The 27248-nt window shown below is 34.2% G+C and overlaps 2 protein-coding genes and 1 pseudogene across 4 annotated transcripts; 1 reads left to right on the top strand and 2 right to left on the bottom strand.

Moving 5' to 3' along the window:
* Window positions 1–351: 351 nt before the first annotated feature.
* LOC129941072 (uncharacterized) lies at window positions 352–1193 on the top strand. The gene is made up of 2 exons (XM_056049614.1): window positions 352–712; window positions 773–1193. The coding sequence occupies exons 1-2, from the start codon at window positions 594–596 to the stop codon at window positions 1191–1193; spliced, it is 540 nt and encodes a 179-aa protein (XP_055905589.1). The 5' UTR covers window positions 352–593.
* A 6259-nt stretch (window positions 1194–7452) lies between these two features.
* LOC129940300 (KH domain-containing, RNA-binding, signal transduction-associated protein 3) lies at window positions 7453–25668 on the bottom strand. 3 transcript variants are annotated; one of them, XR_008780662.1, is made up of 6 exons: window positions 25298–25667; window positions 25030–25148; window positions 14897–15309; window positions 14701–14828; window positions 7702–7930; window positions 7453–7630 (listed from the first exon to the last, which is right to left on the bottom strand). XR_008780662.1 is itself a non-coding variant. In XM_056048592.1 (5 exons), exons 1-5 carry the CDS (start codon window positions 25461–25463, stop codon window positions 7890–7892), a joined length of 867 nt encoding a protein of 288 aa, XP_055904567.1. In that variant the 5' UTR covers window positions 25464–25667; the 3' UTR covers window positions 7453–7889. The 3 variants fall into 3 exon arrangements, 2 of the variants coding, with proteins under 2 accessions (XP_055904567.1, XP_055904566.1); XM_056048592.1 differs by having other exon boundaries at window positions 7453–7930; XM_056048591.1 differs by lacking the exons at window positions 7453–7630; window positions 7702–7930 and adding an exon at window positions 14202–14512 and having other exon boundaries at window positions 25298–25668.
* Window positions 22676–23456, bottom strand: LOC129941101 (40S ribosomal protein S9-like; annotated as a pseudogene).
* Window positions 25669–27248: the final 1580 nt, after the last annotated feature.

Here is a 27248-nt window from a genome sequence, read left to right as displayed (position 1 = left end):
AGACTACGTGAGCTTACTTCTCGACGAAAGTACGGACGTGTCCAACAAATCACAGCTGTCAGTTATGTTGCGTATGGTAAAAAAAGACGGATCTGTCGTTGAAAGGTTTATGTGCTTTGTCGATGTTTCGCTTGGAAGATCAGCACAGAATTTGTTTGATTTTATTGTACCATTTTTAAAAAAAGAAAATGTATTTGAAAAATTGGTATGTCAAAGCTACGATGGTGCGGCTGTTATGTCAGGAAGTTCAAACGGCTAAAATAAAAGAAATCATCCCAATCGCACATTACATTCACTGTTTTGCTCATAAGCTCAATTTAGTTTTAACACAGTCAGTGTCTAAAATTAATGGGCCTATTATGGATCACAACTCAACTTAGTTGAGTTGTAATCAAGACAACTCAATTTGAAGACAACTGCAAAAAAAAATCGTATTATGGGAGACAACTTTTTTCAGTTGAGTAGACCAAATACGTTGCCTACTTTTATGTGCTTGTTTTGTGTCAAAATCAGCTGTGTAAAGTAAAATACGTAGGAATTTCAAAATTTTGAATTCAGTGCAAAATTTTATAAAAAAGACAAAATAATAGGAAATGGAGAGTTCTAGTGATTTGTTTCTTGGAAATTCGGAAGAAGAAAATGCTCTGAATGTTGCGCTGATGAGAAATAATATTCGAGATCATTCCAATCCATTGGAACTTCCAAACAAAAAGTATTATTTATAAACAAATGCTTTGATGAGTGTTGATTTTAATGTCTTCGTTTTTTTCAGATTTATAAGTTATTTTAGACTCAACAAAGACGCATTTGTTTATGTGCTAAATGAAATCAAAGATCATTTGAAACAACCACAGCGTTCTTCCGCAATCCCACCAATTCACAAACTCTGCACTGCCCTACGTTTCATGGCAGAAGGAAGTTACCAAAAGTGCAGTGATAATGATTTTAATTTAGGCCTTGCTCAGCCAATAGTTTCGGTAGTGGTAAAAAAAGTGCTAGACGTAGTAGAAGAACGTATCTGTCCACAATGCATTAAGGCTCGTATGACAAATGATGAGATGAATTTATCAAAAATTCATTTTTACCAGAAAACCAGATTTCCTGGAGTAATAGGATGCATCGATGGAACTCATGTTCGAATCATAGCACCAAAATATGGTGGTCTTGATGGTGGTCCAATGCTATTCAGTTGAACAGCTATATTTTCCCATTCTTCGTCTTGGGTTCTTTTTGTGGAACCGAATTGTCCCTTGCCTCTGGCCAGCTCAGGTTTCTGCTGCAGAACCTCAATCAACCTCTCGAATTGGGCAGGTTTAGTTATTTTTAATCTAAAAAATTATTTTCTTACAGATGTTTATATTATTATTTGTAAAACTTACATTTTTTTTCCCATTTTCTTAAAAAAATTGGTTTTCAATGAATTGTTGATGCCTACAGTTATTTTTTTGTACACACAAATGCACTACACAACTAGTAAATATCAGTTGCTGAATTTTGACAACAATCACAACTGAGAGACAACTCAACTGGCTTACATAATAACCCGAACACACTTAAAAAGTCAACCATTTTTTAGTTGACTACTGGTTGACTTGTGACAGTCAACTAGTTGTGATCGGTAATACCGATTGCCGGATTACAACTCAACTTTGTTCTTAGTTGTCTTACATAATAGGCCCTTAAGCCATGTTCTGGGTTTTTTAAAAGTTTAAATAGTTTTGTAAGTTTTTTTTCCCATTCGTCTAAAAGAGTTGCAGCATTTAATGCAATTGTCAAAAGAAAAATTCCTAGCGCTGCGCCAACTCGTTGGGAATAAAACAATCTTTGAACTTATATGTCACCTTTCCACCTTTTTCGAAAGCGTAATAGAAAATGAGGAAGATTGGGACAATGAAGCTATAGTTTTATCGAAAGGTCTGATATATTGTTTTAGTGATAAGAAATTTATTGTTCTTTTATATTTTTTCAACGAATTTTTTCCACAAAGTGACATTTTATTTAAAATTCTTCAATCCAAGTCCAGTGATGTTCAATATTGTCTAAATCAAGTAAATATTTTCAAAAACAGTATTTATAATTTAATTAAATCAAGAAGTTTCGATTCATTTTGGAAACAAATTGTTGAAACCCAAATTTTTTTAAATTTCAACAACAGCAGGCGTTCTGAAGTCAACCTTTCCACAAAAGAACAATATAAAGCTCTTTTAACCACAATTGTTCACCAAGTCATTACTGAAATCGATAATCGATTTAGTTCGCTGCCATACTTTTAATTTTTAAGGCTTTCGGATGCAACATTGTATGACTATTTTAAAACCCATTTTCCTGATAACTTGCTGAATAATTTACAAAGTTCATACCCAGGGTATTTTGAAATTCCAGTTTAAAAAACTGGAACGGGTAGTACCCGTAGCATGATGGTTAGTGCGTTGGACTGTCATGCAAGGGGTCTTGGGTTCAATCCCTGCCTGTGCCACCTTAATTTAAAAAAATAATTTTCGCGGGTACTGCCTCTTGCGAGGAATTGACAAATCCTTCAAGAGTAATTCTTGTCATAAAAAAGTGCTTTCTCAAATTATCCATTCGGATTCGGCTCAAAATTGTAGGTCTCTTCCATTCCTGACAACAGTACTCGCACACAGGAATAGTTGAGAGTTGTAAGTCACTAGGCCCTGGTTCACAACGGACTGTTGCGCCACCCCATTTGATTTGAGTTTAAAAAACTGAACTAAGGGTAATTTTCAATGACGAGAATTTTAGGTCAAAAAGTCTTCAAGAAACATTAAGGTTTTTAATAAATACTGATTTGAATGAAAGATTCACTGAGTACTTTAAGCTTTGTAAGCTAATGTTGACTTTTCCCGTGACAACCGCATCTGTAGAGAGATCATTTTCGTGTCTTAAAATAATAAAACATTTTTAAGAAATAAATGTGGCCAAGAAAGGTTATCAAATTTAGCTCTCATTTCGATTGAAAAAGGATTGTTAAAAGAAATTCAGGGGAGAGTACGATAACTTTGGCGCCGAGATATAATAACGGTTTTTGGTAGAGGGGCTTAATACAAGCATTTTTTACTATGGGAGGGGGGGTCTATCTCCCCCCGTTTAGGCGGTAGGGGCAATTTAAAAAAACATGTACTTTAAATGGAAAAAAAATAATTAAAAAATAACGGTAATACTTACAATTAAGTATTATACCTTTTTTTAAAGCCAACACTTGTGTCTAGTAGCTTGTTTTTAAATCAAGTCAAAACTATGCATAGTTTGCGAAAAACACTGTTTTAAACTCAAAATTTGGTAAAAAAAAAAGTTAAAAATATTGTTTAGAGTGTAATATTTCAAAACTTTTAGATTATCTACAATTTTTTTTTTAGAATACATTGCCCTTATTTATTTTTTAACGAAAACTGAAAACTAGATGTTTCTATGTCTTCTAGTTTTTGAGAAAATTGAAAATTACCAAAACAAAATATTTCAATTAAATTACTTTTTTTATATCCAGTTTATTTAGATGCATATGAAATTTTGCATGCACTCACCGAACCTTTCACCCTCTCCACCTTGCACCCACCCTAACTCGCACCCACCCCAAATCCTATAGTGAGCCCAAGCAGGGGGGTTGCAGGGGGGCAGCATGGCCCCCTTACGGATCCCACTGTTGCATACAACCAAACTTGCACCTACCATTGTTACTATCAAAATAAGATTTTTGAAGCAAAAAAAAAGAATTAAATTAAAATAGTAGTTGTGGTTATTTTCAATTTTCTCAAAAACTAAAAGACATAAAATCATCTAGTTTTCAGTTTTCGATCAAAAATAAATAAGGGCAATGTATTCTAAAAAAAAATTGTAGATAATCTAAAAGTTTTGAAATATTACACTCTAAACCATATTTTTAACTTTTTTTTTTACCAAATTTTGAGTTTAAAACAGTGTTTTTCGCAAACTATGCATAGTTTTGACTTGATTTAAAAACAAGCTACTAGACACAAGTGTTGGCTTTAAAAAAAGGTATAATACTTAATTGTAAGTATTACCGTTATTTTTTAATTATTTTTTTTCCATTTAAAGTACATGTTTTTTTAAATTGCCCCTACCGCCTAAACGGGGGGAGATAGACCCCCCCCTCCCATAGTAAAAAATGCTTGTATTAAGCCCCTCTACCAAAAACCGTTATTATATCTCGGCGCCAAAGTTATCGTACTCGTGCCGAAATTCAAGCCAAAGAAACATTTTATGACCAAATCATAGATCATTTTGCTTTAAAAGAAAGAAGGATTCATTTAATATACAAGACTCAATAACCCTTTAAATTATTTTTATTATTCTATTATACATTACATTAATTTTATTTTTTATTTTTATTTATGTAATTGAATTCAATTAAATTTTCCTTTATTATACGTGCACTTGAAGTGAAATAATCTCGAGTCCAAGAAATATTTAGTGATCAATGATAATTTGCTTATAAAATGAAATTAACATTTAATTTTTTTAAATAAAACTTTAATTATTTATCTTATTCTATTTTACATTATATTATATTAACTATTTAATTTTGTTTATATTAATCAATTTTGTTCCTTTATTTATGTGCAATTGAAGTCAAAGAAATATTTTGTGATCAATTATAATTTTCCTTAAAAAAGAAATTAGCATTTAATTTAACATTATTAATATATTACTAAATTTTATATTTTACTTTATTTAAATAAATGAATTTATTACAATTTTCTTTTACATTTCTGTAATAAAAAAAACATGATCTTGAATAAATGACTTTTAATTTTAAGTTCAACGCAAAAATCTACGCCACGCAAAAATCTACAATGCTGCTCGTAGTTGGGGTCCGCCCACTATGCGATGTTTTTTTTGTGTATGTACCTATGCACATCTTATGGTCAAGCATGATGTTGGTGGACGTGGATGAAGGTGAGGTACAGGGGGAAGCATTGAATTTGCATAATGACGAAGTTTATCCGTAATCCCAACGAGGGTCAATGAACACATAGATGACCAACGGAAAGATCAGCTGTCCTGGGCGAAACCGAGGTTTCTTGAAGACGATGACGATGCTGTGTAGCTTATAATCAATTGGAAAGTCATGTACGAAAGATAACATAACAATAAAATTTAAACTGAATTTTAAACCCCTTTGAACGGGAAACCAATTTTTTTCTTTTATTTGGTAGTTATAAAGTGCAATCGTTGTTAGTTTTTGTATTGGAGATTTTGTTTTGCCTATATTAAGATTCCTCCGGCAACCAAGAGATTTTGTTCCTTTCGCGACAAATTGACCGCGGAGATTAAAATTTTATTTTTTTTTTAACTTTTTTATGCTAGTGTCCTTGCGATACACATTGGTCCTTCGAGCCGGATTTGCAGATTTCCCATGTTAGGGACAGACAACAGACTAATGCTGGGCAGAGACAGAGGCCCGTGTAAGCATTTACGAGTCAGGGTTGCGGGTTCATGAGGGGCTGGATAAGTTCCTCCTCTAGAATGACAGACAATGAGACATATTTTGGCACTGAAATATTCGTACACTCATAATTGTCCCTCTACTCGGGAGAGTACCACCAATTTCCTACCTAAATACCCTTTGAACTGAACTTCGGACTCAAAAGCATGGTAACGTTGCACTATATAAATTCTTTTCTTCAGTATCACAAGTATCATTTTGAAAGAAAGCTTTCATTCGAAAGAAATGTCAAAAAGCGTGCTGTTTACAATGGGGGCACTAAGTAAGTGGCTACGTAGTCAAGTCATTCCGATTGGCTAAATGGAACCACAAAATGAGTTGAAATTTCCCCTTCGGCGTAGTGTAAAATTTTCAGCTACAAAGTTAGTGCACACTGATTTTGACGTTTGACGATCAGCTGATCGATAAGGGCATACAAATTCAAAATGCAATTAATTGTCCAGTATTTACAGCTAGGTTCTACATTTCACTTTCAATCGAAATGCAATCGATCGAAAATATAATTCGATGTTCTACAATTCGATTTTATCGATTTCAATTTCGAATTTATCGAAATCGAAACGAAGTGAAATGGTTAGTGTTCCCCAATTCGATTTTATCGGTTTCCGAGCGATTTCAAATCGATCTTGTTCATTTGATGTAAAATAGTGGAACAAAATCATTGCATTCATTGAAAAGTGACCCTTTCTATTATGGAAAAGCGTTGGATCTTGACATTCTAATATGGGTACCGTCTATACATCCTATGACGCCAGGAATGTTGAATTTGTCAAAAAAATGTCGTTTTGATTTAATGTGATCTTCATCGGACATAGCAAGTTTTATCCAACTTGGACAGATTCGATTCTCCAAAATTGTTAGTACTTCTGTTAGCATTTTTGAAACAGTGCTTCGACCCAAAGCGATATCAGCATCCTTCCCAATTGACCTTTGGAAACTTCCCTCGGCAAGAAAACGCAAAACTGCGGCTAGCTGCAACGTTGCAGGAATTGAAGATTGTTTAAGATGTGGCTCAACAATTTCCATCACCATTAAGAAAGCACTTTTATTAAGTCGGTAGTATGAAATGAACCTACATGTACAAAAAAACTAATAATTGACGGGCTTTAACTTTTATTTTCAGTCTAACAACATATCAACAACGGCATCTGCAATTTCCAAGAGATTATATACATCTCGCAGCCTTCGTCTTTTTATTTTTCAAAGTGCATATTTATTCCTTTCAGTCTGCAAGACCAAAACGATTAACGCAGCACTCATTGTACGATCCGTTATATAATATGTAGTGGCTAGTTAGTACTTTTATATTTTTAAACGCGTGAAAAATAAAAATTATTTACAGGAAACAATTTGCAAAAATTAAAATACTTCAACAACTTCTCAAATGACAGATATCAGCGGATTTCAATTTCACGAAAAGTGATTTCGAAAAAAATTCGAAGGTACTAAATCGTTCGAAATGTAGAACACTGAAAATGAATTTACTCGATTTCACTTTCATTTCACTCGAATTCTGGAACCTAGCTGTTAAATAAAATTATAAATCACTTACTTTGCGTCTTATATTTAATTTTATTGAATTAAAAGCAAGGATTATTTCAAATTATCATATCAGAATTTTGTCCTATTTTATATTTTCGCATTTGTCAGTAATATGACAGTTCCGAATTGCAAAGCATTCATTGGTGAAATAAATACTTTTTGTTTTTAGATCTGTCAGAACGGAAAATTGTATTGTTTTATTTTGAATAACTTATGTACGAGTATCTTCTATTGGTTAAGTCAATCAATTTGTTTCATTAATATCTGTGTTCTATTGGGAACATAAATAGATTTAGTTTTTGATTTGAGATCGAGTTTGCAGATACGAATTTTCAAAACGCCAATATACTATGTGAACATGGTTTCAATGATTTCCTAAATATGTCTACATTTTTTAGAAAAAAATTTAAATGAAATTAAAACAAATATTTGTGATTGTATAGATCATTTTTATTTTCTTTCATTTTATTTTACAATGAATAGTCTGTTATGTTATTAATTTTGTATGTTTATAATGAGTTAATTTTTATTTTATACCATCATCTGGAGATTTTTCTTCCTCTTGTCTTCTTCTTCTGTTTGTTATTTTTGTTTCCCATAATGTTGCTTTATTTTTATATAAATATGTTATTTGTTGATTTTAAATATTTAAAAAATAAATTCTCTGTAGAATTTACCTTCTAGAAGGCTGGGATTTGTCTTCTTATCTTTATGCGCTGCTTCCTTTTTAATTTTTTTGTTTTAAATTGTTAAACATAATCGAAGAATGATGATTCATTTCACTTTGCTTGCCCTTTCTGTTTGTATGTCCAATGCATCATTCTATTTGTTCCATAGTTTAAGAATATATTTATTATCATATACGTTATGTACGTCTATTGTTCGGATTGTAATTTCTCGAGTTAGCTAAAAATGTAAGAAAAATGTTAGTAGGGATATTCTGTTTTTAAAAATAAATATAAAAAATGTAATACTTTAATGTGATGGCGTAATGGAAATTTTCAATTTATTTGTTTTGTTTAAAAAAAGATTAACTTTTAAATATAAAAAATTGTTAGCCTTTGTTCGAATCCGACTTCGCGCGATACTGTTTCTGAAAAAGACTCTCGAGACAGAGAATATGTCGCTGGGTTGTGCATAAAAATAAAAATAGAAAACCCTTCAAAAACTTGGAGTTTTTTAAAATGTATTTTCTTTTTCATACATTTTATGTGCATCTTTATGAATACCCTTCTATTGATTAGACACAGTGCGAGGAATTAAAAACGCAAGATAGGAGTAATAAAGAGATGCCGATGCGATGCACATTGGTTTTGAATATCTACAGCTGTTTTAATCATTCCACATTCGTGAAGATTAACTAAAAGACGAAACTCTGCACTTACCAATTCGTCTGAAATTGGGCCAAGAGTACATTGATGAATATTTTTGGAAGTAGTGTTCTACGGTTCAATGGTTTAAAGGGAGGAATGCACCTAGCATTTAAACAAGAGCATTAAAAAAAAAAACAGCGATGAAATAATGATTGACAGGAAGCATTGGGCCTATATTTTTATAACTCTCTTTTAATTCCTGTCTAAGGGACTTGGAGAATCTAAACATGGATAGGGTATTGGGAGAGGGTTACATTTATGCGTCAGTTAACAGCACCGAGTTTTTCAAGCAATACATTCTTCTCAATTTGACAATTGTGGAAAGATAGGAATTCAATGAGCTTATAATAAGCATAAGGAAGCATAAGGATATGAACTTAAAAGCAAATATGGAAAGCTGATAGTACTGTCGTCAGCGAAACAATTGAAGCGCTTAGAAGATGCAGGTGTTAAGTGACATTGTTTTAAAATTTAGGGATTTCCCTACAAATGAATTTCTTATATGAAAACTTACATTTCTGACTTATCTGTACTCTTCTATCACCTATAGATTCGTATTCAGCCAAAGATGAAGGTTTTAAATACATACACTTCGGTAATAATCGGTGTGGATGAATGTGTTAAATGCGTTTAAGTCCTATTAACACAAAAATTTCCAGAAGTAGGACACACGTTTTAAGATAGCGACAGAGACTTCGACAGAATTGAAAAGGTTTCGAGAATTCACTAGACAGTTTACACCGCAGATCAGTACTGAGACATCATAAGTACAAAACAAAAAAACGGTTTTATTAACATGCAAAATCGTTTTCGTTCATTGAATGATCTTCAATATAAGCTTAACGTAAAAAATGACAAGGTCCAGTTTAGGGACTCGATCAAATGTATTTGAGTAGAGGAGTATGGTTTCTACCTTTAGAGAGAATGCTATGAATAAAATGTTAATTTTAGTAAGGTTATTATAGCCAAAAGTAGCAAACTCCTGATGAAAATCAAGATCTTATGCCAAGAGACACCGAAAAATGGACAGAAATTTCTGCAGAAAAAATTAAAAACTTACAAGAACATCAATAGTTTTATTCTCATGCAATTTCAGCAGGTTCTTGAGAAGGTAAAAAGAAACAACAAAAAAAATAAATAAACTGTGGCCTTTCAAAACGTCACTTAACACTCTTTAAAAAAAAATCAATTACATCCCAAAACTTTCATGGATGAAGTGAAGGTGTTATGCTTTAACTTTAAATTGTACATATATTTTCACAAGAAAATTTGTAGACAACAAAATTTAAATGCTGTTAACTCAAATGCTGAAAATGTCGCTTAAATTCTTCACCTTCTAAGCGCTTCAATTAAGTGGTTTAGATGTTTCAGACAAGTTAATTTATAAAAATAAGAAATAGTGTCGGAGACAAAACAAAGCCCTGGGGCACACCAGCGTTTATTTTGTGGGTATCAAAAAACCGTACAATACTACCAGAATTATTGAACGGTTAGGAAGCTAATGGTTAACCCAACAAAGAAGAGATTCATCAATATCAAATGCATGTATTTTCGATAATCATTTTTTTAATAAATGCTCCTTTCGGAAAGAGATATTTATAGTACGACGGACGGAAGCTTACGCAGTGGTTTAGCTAGGGACTATAAATTTCAAGGTTTTTGCAGTGCTCTTGCAACTTCACGAGTTTGAAGCAAAATGTTGACCATAAAATCGTGCAGAAGGAGTCATGACAATCTCTGGCAGCTTAGAAATAACAGAAACCTGTGCTGCAAGCAAATTGCCATCGATTGAGCTTACAAAAGGAGCGTCATAGAAGACGAGCGTAAGAGTCAATAAGCGATTTTACGTAAATTTGTTATAACTGACCTCAAATATGTACTACCTTTGGGACATTGTATTATATATTGCCGTTATTTCCGTTCATGCTATAATTTCGTTAATTGAATATGATATTACAGGTCTTTTTAGCTTGTTTAAATTTATTAAGGTTTTCCTCAGTAGGTTTGGCTTTATAACAACGAAAACTGACAACTTTAATGGAAAACATTTAAAGACCGTCAAGAAGTCATTGAGTCGATTTCAGTTGGCTTTCTCATTTATTTTTCCTTAACTGCATAGAAAATATACCCTTGCTTATGTTGAGATTCGTTTTCTATCGAAAGTTATTTGAATTCGAGAAGGCATTATTTTGAGAATCGATCGATTAGAAAGTTTGCTGATTCAATCGAAAGTTCATTTAAAAAAAAATTTATAAACTTTGACTTTCAATTGATTCGAATCAAATGTCATTTTTCTGTCGTTCAGATATTTTCTGGTGAATAGCTGAAGAAACATGTAAGTTTTAACAGTTTGTTTAACCTCTACTTTAAGTTCATAGTACAAAAAGTACCACAAACTACTGTCTTAAAAACACTCCTCAGGCAAGCCTCAATTCTACCACGCTTTGTATTTTGTATTGTAAAGAAATATTACTTATTTCTTTTCCAATTTGACAAGAAACCCTTTTTCAACAGAACAGCTGATCTCCAAAATAATGTTCATTTCGGTTCATTTTCTGCAATGAATATTTTTCATTCGAATCTCAAAATAAACAAAATTCATTCGAAGGAATAGATCTAGTCACTCGAATCAACGTTTTGTTGGAATCCCAAAATAAACATGACCATGATCTTATGTACCTAAGCATATTAAACTGCGATCGCAATGTATATTGGGATCCGAGGTAAAAAAGTGTTGACGGATAGGCCTGCAACATGGTTTATCATCAAATTAAGTAAGTTCTTTAATTCAAAAAGATTTACTTCGGATATTGTCAAACCAGAATAACGCAGCCACAAAGAATTGTGTACAACGTAGTAAAATTGCGACTCAAAACCTTCGCCTTACAGAGGCACCGAAAACTTATTCAGCCTTATCACAAGTACGAACATCGAAAAAAAAGTATCATTGCTCGCGGCGCACTAAAAAAATTTGCTACGAAATTCGGGGTTCGTGAAAAGTGGTATCACTAGAACCGAATGAATAGGAAGTTTGGCAGTTTTTTCTACGAACACTTATTTTGGTCGGAGTTCAATTCAAAACAAAAAAAAAAATATGTAGCTTGCGAAGATAAATTAAATAAAAATAAAATATATGAAAAGAATCATGTAAGTTTTACTATTGTTTTAATGTGAAAGTGTTACCTATATTTTTTATTTTTTTGAAGGCCAAATAAAGTTATCACAAATAAAATTCAGTTCCAAAGGCTTTATGAAATGATTCAAGAAAAACCTGAAATCGTCCAGAGTTAAATAGCTTAGGCCTACCTTCTAAGGACATCTTTAGAGAAAAGTAAATTGAATAAATTAGTCCAAACTTTTTTATAATTTTATTCAATTTTTAGGTGTGGTAAGATTGGAAGGCATACATCAAGAGAAAAATGGTTGAGAACAAAACAGAATGCAAAGCTACAGTGTTCGGCGTCTTCGTGTGTTTCCTTCATTTATTGCAAAGATTGCAATATTATTAATTTTTTAAGACAAGAACAAATAGAACTAAATCGAAAGATGAAAAACGAGCTTTTATTTATTTTTCTTATTTTGACGCAAACCAGCTGATTTTGACATTTCGAAATTAGTATTTCTGTGTGCAATGCTTTTTTGATTCCGTTCGGGGCTTAAGAATAAATTGTTCGCGCTCAGGTAAGGTAAGGTTATATTTAATGTCCCATTGTGATACCACATGAATCTTGAGGCTTCCTCCTAAGCTCAATGCTGATATGATTAAGATCATTAAAGAAGAATTCTCCTAGGTAGTTCTTGCGTTTTCTTGCGATTTCCTTAGAGAGAGGAAGCACCTTGAACGTTTTAAATCCAGTGTTGGCCAGATGTTTTTTCTGACTTGACACGTGGTGTTGTTGTTCCACCTGGTACCTGCCCTCCTCACAGCGTTTTGCATTAGCAGTTACAAGTAGCGATTGGTATGCCAGTACGTGCCAAACGTGGTTGGATGGGCTGTACTGTACCGTTCATCTGCCTAACAGTTACCTGGAATGTCTCTATGGCCTGGCACCCAGCTAAGGTGAATAAAAAACTGTTGTGCCATCTCTATTAGAGATGATGGACAGTTATGGACTTTTATAGAGTTTGTAGAGACAGAGTCCAGAGATTTGATAGCGGCCTGGCTATCTAAGAAAATACGGAGTAAGGTGCCCAGTGCCGCAGATGGAGTCGTGCGAAGCGATCCGCTTATACATAGGCAAGCTGAACGTTGGACTTTATTTAATTTATCCCGGTTTATACCTTTCTCTAAAAACGTCCATCATATTGCCACACCGTACATTAAAATCGGTCTGATAACCGATGTGTATAGCCAATGCGTGATTCTGGGTTGTAAGCTCCATTTATTAGCAATAGCTTTTTTGCAAGAAAAGAGACCTACAGTAGCTTTTTTGATTCTTTCATGTACATTGTGTTTCCAAATTAAGTTTTTATCTAAGACAAGACCCAGGTATTTAGCCTCGTCTGAGAATTTTAATTGGATTCCATTAATATAGAGGGTTGACAAATGGAACTTTGTATCTCCTCGAAAATAAGACCAGATCGGTTTTGTGTGGGTTAACACCCAGTCCGCACCGATCAGCCCAAAGTATTAGTCTGTCCAAGGCATTTTGTAAGAGTTCTTTTAGGGTGTTAGGATGCTTTCCTGAAACTGCTAAAGCAACGTTATCTGCATAGACTATCACTCTCAAACCCTTTGCATACAGACTAGTTAGGATTTCATTCACCACTAGGTTCCAGAGGAGAGGGGATAGAACATCACCTTGTGGTGTCCCTCTACTAAAGAATCGTCTGCCAGAAGAGTTGCCTAGTTTTGAGTTAATTATTCTGCTAGTTAGCATTTAATTTACTCCCGAAGCGAACTCTCTACATTTAGAGATGTTAAAGGCACCTTTGATGTCAAGGAAAGCAACCATAGTGAACTCTTTATGGTGGAGGGAATATTCGACGGTGCGTACGCTGTTTCCACCGATTAACCTTTACAGTAGGCATGTTGAGACGAAGAGAGAAGTCTTGTATCAATACTTGCCCTTAAATGGATATCAATCAATCTTTCCAAAGTCTTAGAAGGAATGATGATAGACTTATAGGTCGTAGATCTTTAGGATTGACTTCTGTTTTAAGCATTTGTTTTGTTTGTTGAAAAGGGTAATTATAAATTGACAATTAGTCGCTGTCTGCGAATAGAAATAAAGCTCATGTGAAAGAAAAGTCAAAATATGCCAAAATCCATAGTTCGAAGTTCGTAGCTCATGTGCAAGATGCTTTAGTAGCTTTCTTTTTCTATCCAGAGTCAAGATTCTCTTTAATGTTTAAAATGCAGAATAACCAACCCATTATCTTATGGTCCATCTTTCTCTGTGAAGGTTTTTCGAGTTGAGTTTAAGATCATTTAAGTAATTTATTATTGTTTATTGGTTTATGTAAGTTTCCAACTAAAGTTTATTAAATAAAAATAAATCAGTGTGTCATTTTATATTTTATATTTTTTTTTTGCATTTTATTATATCAGATTTTGTTGAATATTATAGAAATTTTGTTTCAAATTATTGAATTACAACATGATGCTTGTTTTATATTGATTTTTCTTGATTATTTTATGTAGGTTTTAATATTTGTTTTCTGTTTCTTTCTTTCTGTATTATAATAGAATAGTACAATTATTTTTTATTTTATTTTTTTATATTGAATATTGTGATTAGTATTATAATGAATATTGTTATTTTATATTTGTTTTGTTTTTTTTTTTAGTCAAATTACTAATATTATTTTTTTTTGTTTCATTCTTCTTTTTAATTTTAGTACCTTCTCTAATTAAAACATTATTCTTTTTGTTTTTATTCTCTGATCAGAATTTTGTTACTTTTTGAACACAAAAATTTAAAATGTACAACGTTGAAAAACATAAATAGAGAAGGTGGGATTTTTGTTTTTGTAAATAAAATAAAATTGATAGAACAATTTTATTTGGTTCTGGTGGAGAATTGATACGGAGTGGTACGTTGGCGGACACCACCGCCGCCGCGACCGTTGTAATTGTATGATGTTGATTGGTGTGGTGGTGCATTCTGGTAAGCTATAATGATTTTCATTACATTTTTGTTTGTTTTTATTATTTTTGTCATGATTTAGTTAGTTTTTATTTTTAATTTTCTTCTTATTATATAAGATTTGTTTTGTTATTATGTTTTTTGTTTTTTTCTTCAATAATTTGTGTGTGATTTTGTTGTGCCTCTAAAAACAATTATGTTCAGTTATATTTACCTGAAGCATATGTCTTCTGCTGATAGCCACCACCACCATAATACGGTTGCTGCAATTGAGAAGGGGGCTGTTGCTGTTTTGGATAACCACCACCGCTTGTTGAACCATTCTCAGTGCTATACCGAGGCCTAGGAATAATTGAAACTTTTATTTAAATAAAAACATTTGCCCTGTGGGAGCGCAGGGTAGGACTTACTTATTGTAATTTTGATGCATTGTCTGCTGTTGGTATTGTGGTTTGACATTGGCAGCAGCCAATTGGGCACGTTGCGCGATTTTTTTCGCTGCCTCAGGATCTTCCATTAGTTCGCGTAATTGTTCTTGGCGGATGTCGTCATGTTTATCGGGGATGAGATACTTTCGTATTTCGGCTAGTGCATAGGCAACTCGGGCATAGGCTTCAGCTGGTGGTGCTATTGTTGAGATCTCCACGTGCAGTGGTAGATTTAAGTGGGCATATTTGGTGTCTGTCGAATTGCGAAGTTCTTCTTCGCGAGCACGATCTTTCATTGAGAAACGGCCAAGTATTACGATTTTACATTGGGTTTCCTCTTGCAACCTGCGCAGAGAATTTCCCTTTGGTCCGAGTAGTTTGCCAACATAGTTGAACTGGAAAATTTTACAAAATAAGTTTTTGAGTAAGGAAAATGAGTATAAAAAATTAGTTGTTAGATAAGTCTATGAAAAGATGAACTGAGATGCTTAAAACCCAACCCTATATAGGACTTTTTTCAATTTATCTTCAGCAACAAGATGCATTTCTAGCTTAACGGATATGTTTTTTGTTTTTGAAGATAGTCATCTTGAACCTCTTTCGACTTCATTATATCCTGAAAAAATCACTGTTAAGTAGGTTTACATACCGAGGGGGTAGTTTGTCCATTTGACAATGATTGGCGAAGGCTTCAGGCAAATAAGTTGTGATTTTTACATTGCTTATATCATTGCAAATCATTAAAAGGATACTGGGAGCTGTGAATAGACCACCTCGTTGTTTTAAATGCCATTTAATTTGTGAGCGATAAAGCCCCAAACTTGCTTATTCCATTGTAAAATAATAAGCCAACACATAAAGGGTTTTTTGGGCCCTTTTAATACCAAAGATACATACAGTGCGAACATTAAATTAAAGGAAAAGAATATTTCAAACGAGTTTCGATGCGCATTTGTTTAAATTCCTGAAATTGCAATGAAACGGCATTCTACATTCATGATTTTTTTTTCCATCAGTAGCTAACACTAAAAGGGTTTTCTATACCTTTAATATGCCAAAGACAGTGTGAGTGGGTGTACATTGATTTTCAATTCCTAAACATTGCAATGATAGGGAAAGATAGAGCGTGGCAAGGCATTCCACATTCCGCTATCGTCAGCGGAACAATGTATTGGATTAGAGGTATCAGACATTAGATCATTTATAAAAATGAGTAAAAGGGTCGGAGACAAAACGGAGCCCATGGGATCATGAAAACCGAAAGCACGCATTTTCAATAAGAGAGCCTGATGCCAAACCCTATCAAATGCTTTTGAAATATCAAGCGCCATAATCTTACTTCCTCCAAAACGATGTAAAGATTTGCTCCACTGTTCGGTGAGATGAATCATGAGAACACCAGTGGACCTATTGCTACGAAAGCCTTATTGCCGGTAATTAAGAAGCTTTCGATCTTCAAGATATTTCTTCATGTGATAACTAATCACCGTTTCTTTGACCTTAAAAAGAAGGGATGCAAGTGCAATTGGTCGGAAGGGTGAGGAAGATTCGCCTTTTTTGGGAGTAGGCTGGACAAATGCAGATTTCCATCCGTTCGGAACGAGACCTGAGGAGTAGGACAGATGAAAAAGCGTAAAGCAGCGGTTATGGCAGCATTGAAGAACACCTCTTCAGAACAATAGCGGGGATACCATCCGGACTAGCGGATTTATGTGTGTTTAGATCTCTTAGGACTCTTGCCACAGTACGAGTGCGAAAAAAGATTGGTCCCATAGAATCACTAACTCGCTCAAGTACAGGCGAAGTCATAACACTCACTGGCAGCGTAGAATTGGCGGCGAACTGCCTAGAAAAGAGATAAGCTTTCTCTAAAGAGCTAAGAAACGCTTGACAAGGAGCGTAGGAACCAAAGAAGAGGAAGAATTCCTCATGTTTTTTACAAATGACCAAAAAATTTTACTGCATTTGGGACATTGTAGTATTTTTTGCCGTAACTTTTGGTCATGTACAAATTTGGTCCGTCGAATATGGGCGTTGCAGGCCTTCCTGGCTTGTTTGAACTTTTTCCGGCTTTCCTCAGTACGGTTGGCTTAATAGCAACGGAAACTAACCTCTTTGGCCCTAATAACCTCTTTACAGCTCGCATCAAACCAAGCGTTTTCCTTGGGTCTGATACTTTTAACCCTGTTTGGTATAAAAGTTTTCATTCCCAGGAGAATTAAACTTGTGATCATATCAGCGCTGGCGTCAAAGTCACTATCGAGGAAGCATAGTGACCAGTTAAAGATCCTGAAGTAATTATTGAGACCATCCCAGCTGGCTTTCTCGTATTACCAAACGGTTCTCTTAGGAGCTCTTTCTTTAACTTTTCTTTTTTTCATCAGTGGGAATGTATAGAAAGCTTATTCCTAAAATTCCTTCTTCATAACCTATGAGTTTTTTATTTTCAAAATTATTAAGCCCTTTCATTTTATACGATGGATTGAAACAAATTTTTTCTGTTCTGAAATAATTAGTTTACTTTCAGCCTTCTGTTTGCCTGACGCATTATACGCTTTTTCAAATGCATTTTTAAACTTAAAACCCAGAAAATCAAAGTCAATATTGTGGAGAAAGTTTTAGAGGAGATAAGTTCGGCTCCAGATTTTAGTTACAATGAGTTTTATTAGTATCACATCCAAAAGCTGTTTTGAAACGTAAAACTTCTATCTTGTAATATGAGTCAAGGAAAGGATTTGGGATAAGGGGATTGCAAATAAAAAGGACTTTTTTAAAGGACGATAGCCCGACGTAGATTCAACGTCAAACTAAGAGCAGGTTAGGAAAATAAAAAAAAAAACCAAATGGATTAGGAAAAAATCAAGGAAAAGTTGAATTACCAGTGACATGCTTTCAAATCTTTACCCAATACCAGACTTTACCACACAACTATCTTCATGGTTAAGTTAGCTTCATATTCTCTAGCTCGCATATCAACAACATGTTCATACACTGCCGGTCATAATGTTTGGAAAAAGCATTTTCGAGAAGAAAAATCGTTAAAAAACAAACAACTATGGTAAATGAGACATTTTTTCGCTAACAAAATATAACATTTTTGGAAAGGACATTTTTTTCATGGCAAATTTTTCACTGGGTCAATAATATTCCGAAAATAAATCGGGTCATTAGATAAGAAGCACATCTAACAAATGGAAATAAAATCCAAGTATTTCTATTTTGCTGTTTTTTAGCTTTCAGTAAATTTTTAATAATGTGTGATACCAACAGCCTTTAATATAACTTAAAAAAAACCTTTCTTTGCATGACTTACAAAGTGTATACAAGTAGACTAGAGAAATCTCACTCCAGGTCAATTTGATATCATGAATTAGCCCTTCCTTGTCATCGTATAGCTTCTTTAGCTCGTGAACCTACCGTGTAAGCTAGCCCCACACATTTTCAATTTTGTTAAGATCCTAGGAATATGGTGGTCAAGGCAACAAACTGAAGTTTTGGTTCGCAATAAGGGATTTTAACTTTCGGGCTGTGTGTATGTGTGAGCGTTTTCCTTCTGAAAAATCCATAGAATTGGACCACAAATTTCGCTAATATTGCGGAATACTGATTACAGCAAGGTTTTGTAAGTATTCCAAGTCATTTGGTATCTTGGGCTACCAAGTCTATAGCACCATACGATACAATAGAGCCCCAGACGATAAAGATTCCTTCTTCAATATGGTGAAGGTGTAAAAATAACACTACTCTCTCCTCAAGTCATGGAAATAATAATTATAATCATCCGGTCCATCTAGGTTAAATTTGTTCGTCGGAAAAAATAACCTTCCGTTAATCATGTGCTCATGTGATCTTTCGCGAAACACAAGCATTACTTCTTTCTAGCGTCATTATGTGATGGTTTGACAGCTGAATTTGACGCTATTCTAAGGATACTTAACGTTTCGCGAAGTCTTACGGCAGAGGAAGTGTTATTTTTATAGTTTTTCGAGTAAAACGATGGCTTTTTAAATAATTGCTGACTCAATGATCACTTCCATTTTTTTTCGATCTTTGCAAAGCATTAAAGACCTTTAGAGCAATAAACATCTGCTCTTTTGCTCTTTCCTCTGCTTTAAAAAATTTTGTTTGTCCATTTCTGTTAACACTTAATTAATTTATAAGTTGTAGCGTTTTTCCGAAAAAAGGTTAATTTATTCACTGCTTCTAATCTAATGACTTTATTATAGTTATAGTTGTTATTTTCAAATCCATCGTGTAACGAGAGAAATAACAATTTTTACTCTTGAAAATGCATGCTTCTAACCTTATGACCGGTAGTGTATAGGTAGGCCAGCAGCTCATCACTTCATGAAATAAGTAGGCCGACCTGACGCCCAATTCCGCACTACTAGATAGATACAGATTTTATTGAATTAAAGTAAAACTTGCATTACACACCAAAAATCTTTACAAAAATCATTATAGCATGGCGATTGCGGTCTGCCAGATTGACAACAAAACACAATGAATGTAAAAAGTCCTCAATATAATTACTTTTCAATATTAAAATATAATTTTTTAACTATAGACATTTTATGATAGTTTACAAATAATTTGAAAATCAATGAATAGAAACACAATGAGAAATTTTAGTTCATTCTAGCACTTCTATATCTAAACGCAGTTTTGAAAAATTCGTAAAGATTGACAACATTTATTTCATTCAATAAACTTATCACTTTATCTTTAGATAAAAAGTCTTTTTGAATACATTCCTTCTGATTTTCCTTAGAATGGAGCATTTTCCCAAAAAGTGGACAGTATCTTTCTGATAGGTGACACATATTACACTCCAGGGGTAAATCAGGTCTGTGTGGAATGAAATTTAAATCTATTAGTTCACTACGTAGTCGGACAATATTGGATCCATAAAATAGTTGTTCTCTGCAAGGTTATGATTTAATCTGCTGTAAGTTGTTCTTTACACATTACCAATATAATTTATTCAGCTATACATTTCTCATCAACCTTTAAAATGACTTCGTACAAGATGTTTTTAACGGTTTTTTAATCCTCGATGTTTAAATTAATTTTAATTTGACGTTCCTCAGCAACATCTTGCCACTCTCAATACCAACTGCTTAGATCTTGTATGGTTTTTATGGCCACTTTTTTCACGACCCGTAAAACATTCACTTTAAAAACGTTTAACAAGAAGTCCGCTTTCAACTGTTTCAAATGTTTTTATAAACAAAGGAGAAAGACCCGTTTCCAGCATTATTACGTAGTTTGGCGTATTTTTCTTCAAATAAAATATTCTTTTTATAAAGTGCGTTAGGAGTTACATATACATACAAATAACTGCGATCCATATAAAAGTATGCTCTCAGCTACTGCTTCATTTAAAAGTATGCTCTTATCTACTGCTTCAAATACTTTAACTTGCTACTTTGTGCCATACACTTATTCATGAAGCATTGTTTCCAGGTCATATTAATAGCAGTTTTCGCCTTAACCAATTTTTCCTCCAACTGTTCATCCATATTTAAATTATTTGTAAAAGTAATTCCAAGGTGTTTTTATGCTCGCACACATTCAATACTTTCGCGATTATAGCTCCATTTTCCATTGGATGCATTACGTCCGCCACCATTTTTAATAACCATAACCTTCGATTTATCTTTATTTACTATGAAATTTCATAGCTGACAATACTGGTAAATCCTTTTAATCATGAGCTGCCGAGTTTCTGGTGAATGCGCAAACATGACTATATCATCTGCGAACAGAATTGCTTTAATCCACATCCCTGCGAAATCCACTCCACCTGGCAGGTAGTCTTAATGGTCGTCTATGAATAGTGCAAAGAAAGTAGGGTTTAATGTACAACGTTGCCTCACTCCCGATAAGGTTTCAAACCAGTCTGAGAGTTCTTCACGTGTCCATACAGCCGCCTATGTTCTTCATACATATGTAGGTGCTCAAGAACGCGACCAAACTTCAATAATATCCCAAGACTATACAACTTACAGAATAGTGCACCTCTATCGATTATATCAAAAGGTGCTTTAAAATCGATACAAAATACATACAGCTTTTTCCTTTGTTTCAAGAAATTCTCTGTCAGGCTCCTGAATATAAAAACATTATCTATCGCTGAATATCCTGGTCCAAATCCAACCTGGAACTCCCTCAGCAAGTTTCCGGTCTAAATCCAACTGACAAGACGCTTATTCATCATCGTTGTAAATATCTTGTAACATGCACTTAAAAAGGAAATCCCTCTGTAGTTAGTTACATCAAATAACGATCCTTTTTTTTGGATTGAAAATATAATAGCATCAATTCTCCTTCCAAAACCCCCACTACTATGACCCACAGCTTTACTATCCCAATCTCTAGAGGTCTACTTGCTAGTCCTTTGCGTAACATAAATACATTTTTTTTGCTGACCTAAACTTAGGCAGTAATTCACATGGAATTGTTTTGAGCACCTATAAAGTAGTTTTTTCATTGAAATAAAATACCGACTTTTGAAAAGGGTAATCTGAAAATTGTGTAGCGCCACCTTAAGTAAGTAATCTTAAAATTGATTTGTTTTTCGAATCTTTCAATACAATTTTATCGAAAATGCTTGCTTTTGGTATTGACGAATGTCTTCTTCGTTGGATTAGAAATTTTGTTTTCAACCCGTTCAATACAAGTTGTCTTGGAAGGATTAATGTCTGAAAGTCATAAAATAAATGCTGGTGGGCCTCAGGGCTCCGTTTTGTCTCCGATCCTTTTCCTCATTTTTATAATTGATCTCCTGTCTGCTACTTCTAATCCAATACATTGTTTCGCTGACGATAGCTCTTTAAGATTTTCATATTCTATTGCAGACTGAAAACCCTGCTCTTCGCATGTGGAAGGGCCACGCAAAATATGATTACTTCATTAAATTCCGACCTCCACAACATTGTACAATGGGGAATAAAAAATCGTATTAAATTTAATGCTTCGAAACCCCAATGCTATCTTGTATCTTGTTAAAGCGGGATATATCCTCTTTGCTACAAGATGTCTTCGTTTTTTGAGACGTTGCAAGAAATTTGTCGCTCCGTCTGATCTGGCTACAATCAACAAAACCGATATACGTCCGAAATTTGAATATAACACTCATCTCTGGGCTGGTCCAGTAACTTATTTAAGGCTCTTGGACAGTATTCAAAGAAGAGCATCTAAAATCATTGGTGACATGAACATCATAAACTCGATTACGTCACTCGGACATCGTCGTAAAAAAAAAATATTATGCAAATTAATGTTAATTTTAATATTTTGAACGTCCATTTTTTTCTTCTAATACGGCCTTAAGCCGATTTTAATAAGAATCCGCCAATTTTGTTTTGTTGTTTATGGATTGATTCTTGCCCACAGTCAATGCAATTTTGAGTTCTTTTTTGTTTGAAATGTGGCGTTTTGGAATGTTTGTATCCAAAATGGACCACAGGTTTTCTATAAAATTCAAATCCGGAGACTTGGCTGGGGGTTTTATGGAGTGGGAACAGTTTTAAATCAGCCATGTTTGGACAATTCCCGAAGTACCTCTCGGCTCGTTGTCTTGATAAAATCGAAACGAGCTTCTAATGTCCAATTGCTCTGCATTTTGGGGCAAATATTGAGGATATTGAGGTACACCATTTTATATATAAAAAAAAAACTTTTTTTAACCCCTAACTAGCGGATAGACAAAAGAACTTATTTAGGAATCTTCTAAGCTCCCCGAAAAGAAACGAATGCTTAATCTTCTTCTTCTTCTTCAGCTGGTGCGGCACCTCCTTGGTTCTTCCTTTTCAGAATTTCAGAAAGAAGTCCATGTGTTTCTGCAAATCCAGACGAACAAAAATGGGATGTTGACGACTTGTTTGCGGACAGAAAGATTTGCCATAAGGAGTACAAATACCAAAAGATGTTTAGGCGCGGGGCAGTGGCATAATAGTGTCACTGTTCGGCTCCCAAGTGGTCTTACTGAACAAACAATTTTGAATTTATCATTCTGTGAATATTTACCGGATAGGTCTTCGACGGATCAAAACATAAGCATGGTGGATGAACTTGGGCAATCCTAATTTGAAGACCTGGGTCTAGAGACGACGTTCCAAGAAATCTTCGTTTTTCAAACCCCACAGGTAATCGAGCTTCATACGTGATTCATCGAGGACACCAATACGCACTAAACGAGGAAGCAGAGCGTTACCTTGGAACAATCTCTTCTCATCCAAAGTAAGGAGCTCACTAGCAGCGTTACGGATTTTAGCGAAAGCATATTTGACTCTCCAGACCTTACGCTTGTTAAGTAGACCATACTCACTGATGATCTTCAATACCTGATCCAAACGTGCCTTTTCATAGGGGCGACGTGGAGTCACATAAGTCTTCGAAAAGACGGATGGGATTCGTCCGTAAACAATGTTGAAAACCCAGTTGAACTGTTTTTAGATGAAAGAATTTTATCCATTGTACTCTTAATGAACTCCAGCTTCCCAACTCCGGCTGCTGACATGCAAACCCAAACCTCCATGCTTCACAGTTGCTCTGAGATTTTTGTCCTGGAGCTCTATATTTGGTTTGCGCTAGACATAATATCGCCTGTCGCATCCGAAAATTTTAAACTTTGGCTCGTCCGTAAATATAACTTGCTCCCAAAAGCTATCATCCTTTCTAATGTGTTCTCTTGCGAACCTTAAACGACTATCTCGGTTTTTCTTGTTAATGAAAGGCTTTTTCGAGCAACTCTTGCATTAAACTCGTTATTTCTCAAAATGCGTCTTATGGTTTCGGGAGAGCAAGACTTTCCGAGCTCGTATTCCACCTCACTAGTCAGTTTTGGTGCCGATAACTTGGGGTTTAGCTTCACTTTGCGCACAATTTATCTATCATCTGACGCTAAATATTTTGTTCGGAGCATTTCTTCCCTTATTTTCCATAAGGTTTTCAAAAACAAAACGGTGGATTATGGCCTTGACCTTACCGTCTGGAATATTAACAATTTCCGCTATTTTCCTCCGAGAAAGTCCATTTCGTGATGAAACAGGACAATTTCACGTTGTTCAATTGTTGTTCGCTTTCCCATGTTTAAAAAACTTGATGCCTTTATGACTGAAACTAATAATTGTATTTGGAAATATAACAACTTATAGACTGACATAATAAACAGCGTTATTTCCATATTTTTGGTTGAGCAGTTGCTCCTTGAACACAGAGTCACATAAGTTGTGGCATTGGAAAATCTAATTGTTTTGTTTTTCTTAGGTAAAATTTAAGATTTAAAAATAAAATAAGTTGGTTAAATTGTTATTTTAAAGATTAAATCTTCATTAAAATTCCTGCGTTTGTACGTTTTTAATAAATTGTGTTGTTTAGGAAGTAAACTCTGTTGAATGTATTAATAAGTGGTTGGGTCAAATCAGCTGTAAGCCACTGTAATTGACGTTTAAATAAATAAATTTGAATATGTAAACACGCATCTCAATTCCATATTTGTACTTAAAAATTAAAAAAAAACACAACAACAACAACAACAACGAAAAAGAGTTAATTATGTAAAATTTGGCTATCCGACTTTTCTTCCAATAGTTTCTTCACAAATTTTAATTACGACCCAATTCCCAGAGTGCGGTTCTGTCGAATTAAATTCAATACAGGTTTTGATTATTTCAGGGCTTCTTGTAAAAGACCTATTGGTCACGTAAGCCATAATTTTGAATAACTTTTATAGTCTACAACGTAATATATTTGATTTTTCTTGTAAAAGAAGTGTCTTCAAGCTTAGTAAAACTTGAGATGAAATTAACAAGAATAAAAACAAAAATAAAAGCCTAATAATTCTTCTAAAATTGTTGTTGCAGGCTGTGTATATGCAATGGCTATTTTGAGACTTTTAGTGCAATGCGTTTCGCCCAGTTAAGACAGTTGTGTCTTCTTATCAACTCCACCTTACTTTACAGGGAACATCTAATTTCTATTTAGAAAAATAGTTCCTTAAGCTACAATTAATAAAACTCTAGAACCAAGACCACACCGAAGTCTATGTTCAGAGAGACGATTGACATAAGAAGGAACAGACATTCGGTAAGCGTAAGCTAGATAGTTACCTTTTTGTCCTTGATGGGCACATGAACTTTCTGTGAAAGTTTTATTGTCTTCTGCTGGTAGACATCAGCGTACTGCTCACGTGTTGGTATCCTTCCTGTCGTATGAACCTTCTCAAGTGCTACAAAAATGAAAAAAATTACACAAGTTCTTTTCTTTAAATCAAATTTCACATTACATATTTTTTTCGTTTCATATAATTAAAACAAACAACAAAATTAATAATAATAAAATTTATTGATGCAAGATATCAAACAATTCACCACATACCGTCATCAATAAGCTTTTGAGCAAGTGGATATTGATTTTCCATTCGAGACTTTTCGCCCATCAAATCCTGAATATACTTTGTGGCCATTTCATTCAGACGGACTCGGCCATTCTCATTGTGGTCATCGATTTCAATGCCATTTCCTTCGACTTCCATATCACTCATGATTGAAATTGATTTTTTATTGAATTGAATTTAATTCAAAGATTAATTTTTGATGTAATAAATTAGCTAATAGTATATAATTTAATGGAGTTTTTCTTTTCTTCTTTTGTTGGCTTTCAAAAATAAAAATTCAAGATTCACGAATGGAAAACTACCTAAAGAAACAGATACTGAATGAAATGCAATGGCGACGATACGAATGAGAAGAGAGAAGCTAAAGCGAGAGCGACGATGCCATTATGCGATGCGATGACATTTTAAATTTTACATATGCGTTGTTATACGGTGTAGCCGGTGATTTTTGGTTTGGAGTGTACCACAAAATGCCGGCTCTGTAGGTAAGGCAGTTCGGATATAGGTTACAATAGAAAAATTTGATTTTGTGCAAATTAATTTAAAAATAGGACTTTGTGTTTTCAGACACATATGAGGTTTCAAATAAAATGTTTCATTTTAATATTTAAAAAAAAGATAGTATTTATTAAGTTAGATCAACGGTTGTTTACTTCATTGGAAAGAGGAAGAAAAGTCATTGACAATGGAGGACGGTATGAATCTAAAAAGCGATAGGAAAGTTTTTCAAAAACAATTCATTAAATTCACAAAAATTCATGGAATCTTTATTAGAATCGATAGTACGGTTCATATAATTTAATGTTTGAAGATTATTTCATGCAAATGTTGATCTTGACTGCGCCTCAATTTTGGCAAACTCTTTCCAATAAGTCAACTGAAGCGACCTTGTCTGTAGGTATAGATATGAGCTTTAACATAGCCCCACAAAAAATAGTCTAAAGGCGCTAAATCGCACGATCTAGTCGACCAATTAATTGGTCCCGAACGTAAAAAAATGTTCACCGAACTCGCCTCTCAATAAGTCCATTGTTGCGCGTGCTATGTAGCATGCGGCACCGTCTTGTTGAAACCACATGTCATTCAAGTTAAGCTCTTGCATTTTGGGCAAAAAAGTTGGATATCATCTCACGGTAGCGCTCACCATATACAATTACGTTACGATTCTCATCATCTTTGCAGAAATACGGTCCAATGATGCCACCAGCCCATAAACCGCACCAAACTGTGACTTTTTCTGGATACATTGGTATGTCTTGCAATTCTTCTGCTGATATTCACTCCAAATTGTCATGTCTGCTTATTTACGTGGGCCAAAAATGAGCTTCGTCGCTGAACACAATTAAATGGAAGAAGCTTGCTATTAACTTTCTTAACAGAGTTCGTATTTTGATGATAAAATTCAATAATTTGAAAGCGTTGTTCGTTTGTAAGACCATCTGTTTAAACCAGTGTTGGTAAAAAAGTAATAGCAAAAAAATCATCTTTTAGAAACATATTATTTTCGTAAAATTTTCCCTGACCAATTCTCACATGGTCACAGACAAAAAAGTCTTATTTACTTAAGGTGGTGCCACAGTCCTGCGTGAACTAGGGCCTCACCCACGGGACACCGCAAGGTGGTGTTCTATCCCCTCTCCTCTGGAACCTAGTGGTGAATGAAATCCTAACTAGTCTGGATGCGGAGGGTTTCAGATTGATAGCCTATGCAGACGACGTTGCTATAGCAGTTTCAGGAAAGCATCTTAATATCCTAAAAGAACTCTTACAAAATGCCTTAGACAGACTAATACTTTTGGCTGATCGGTGTGGATTGGGTGTTTACCCACACAAAACCGATCTGGTCTTATTTTCGAGGAGATACAAAATTCCATTTGTCAACCCTCCTTACATTAAAGGAATCCAATTAAAATTCTCAGACGAGGCTAAATA

Source organism: Eupeodes corollae, chromosome 1, assembly GCF_945859685.1.
Source record: "Eupeodes corollae chromosome 1, idEupCoro1.1, whole genome shotgun sequence".
Classification (NCBI taxonomy): Eukaryota; Metazoa; Arthropoda; class Insecta; order Diptera; family Syrphidae; genus Eupeodes; species Eupeodes corollae.
Note: the sequence above shows the minus strand (reverse complement) of the source record. Positions and strands in the feature narration are given on the sequence as shown.

What these genes read in the sequence shown, in the direction of transcription:
- LOC129940300 (XM_056048591.1), bottom strand. Translation starts at nt 25,463, where the DNA reads ATGAGTGATATGGAAGTCGAAGGAAATGGCATTGAAATCGATGACCAC. An exon ending in TCAAAAGCTTATTGATGACG is followed by an intron (nt 25,149 to 25,297) that starts GTATGTGGTGAA and finishes TCATTTTTGTAG; the next exon opens with CACTTGAGAAGGTTCATACG. An exon ending in ATGCATCAAAATTACAATAA is followed by an intron (nt 14,829 to 14,896) that starts GTAAGTCCTACC and finishes AATTATTCCTAG; the next exon opens with GCCTCGGTATAGCACTGAGA.
- LOC129941072 (XM_056049614.1), top strand. Translation starts at nt 594, where the DNA reads ATGGAGAGTTCTAGTGATTTGTTTCTTGGAAATTCGGAAGAAGAAAAT. An exon ending in TTGGAACTTCCAAACAAAAA is followed by an intron (nt 713 to 772) that starts GTATTATTTATA and finishes CGTTTTTTTCAG; the next exon opens with ATTTATAAGTTATTTTAGAC.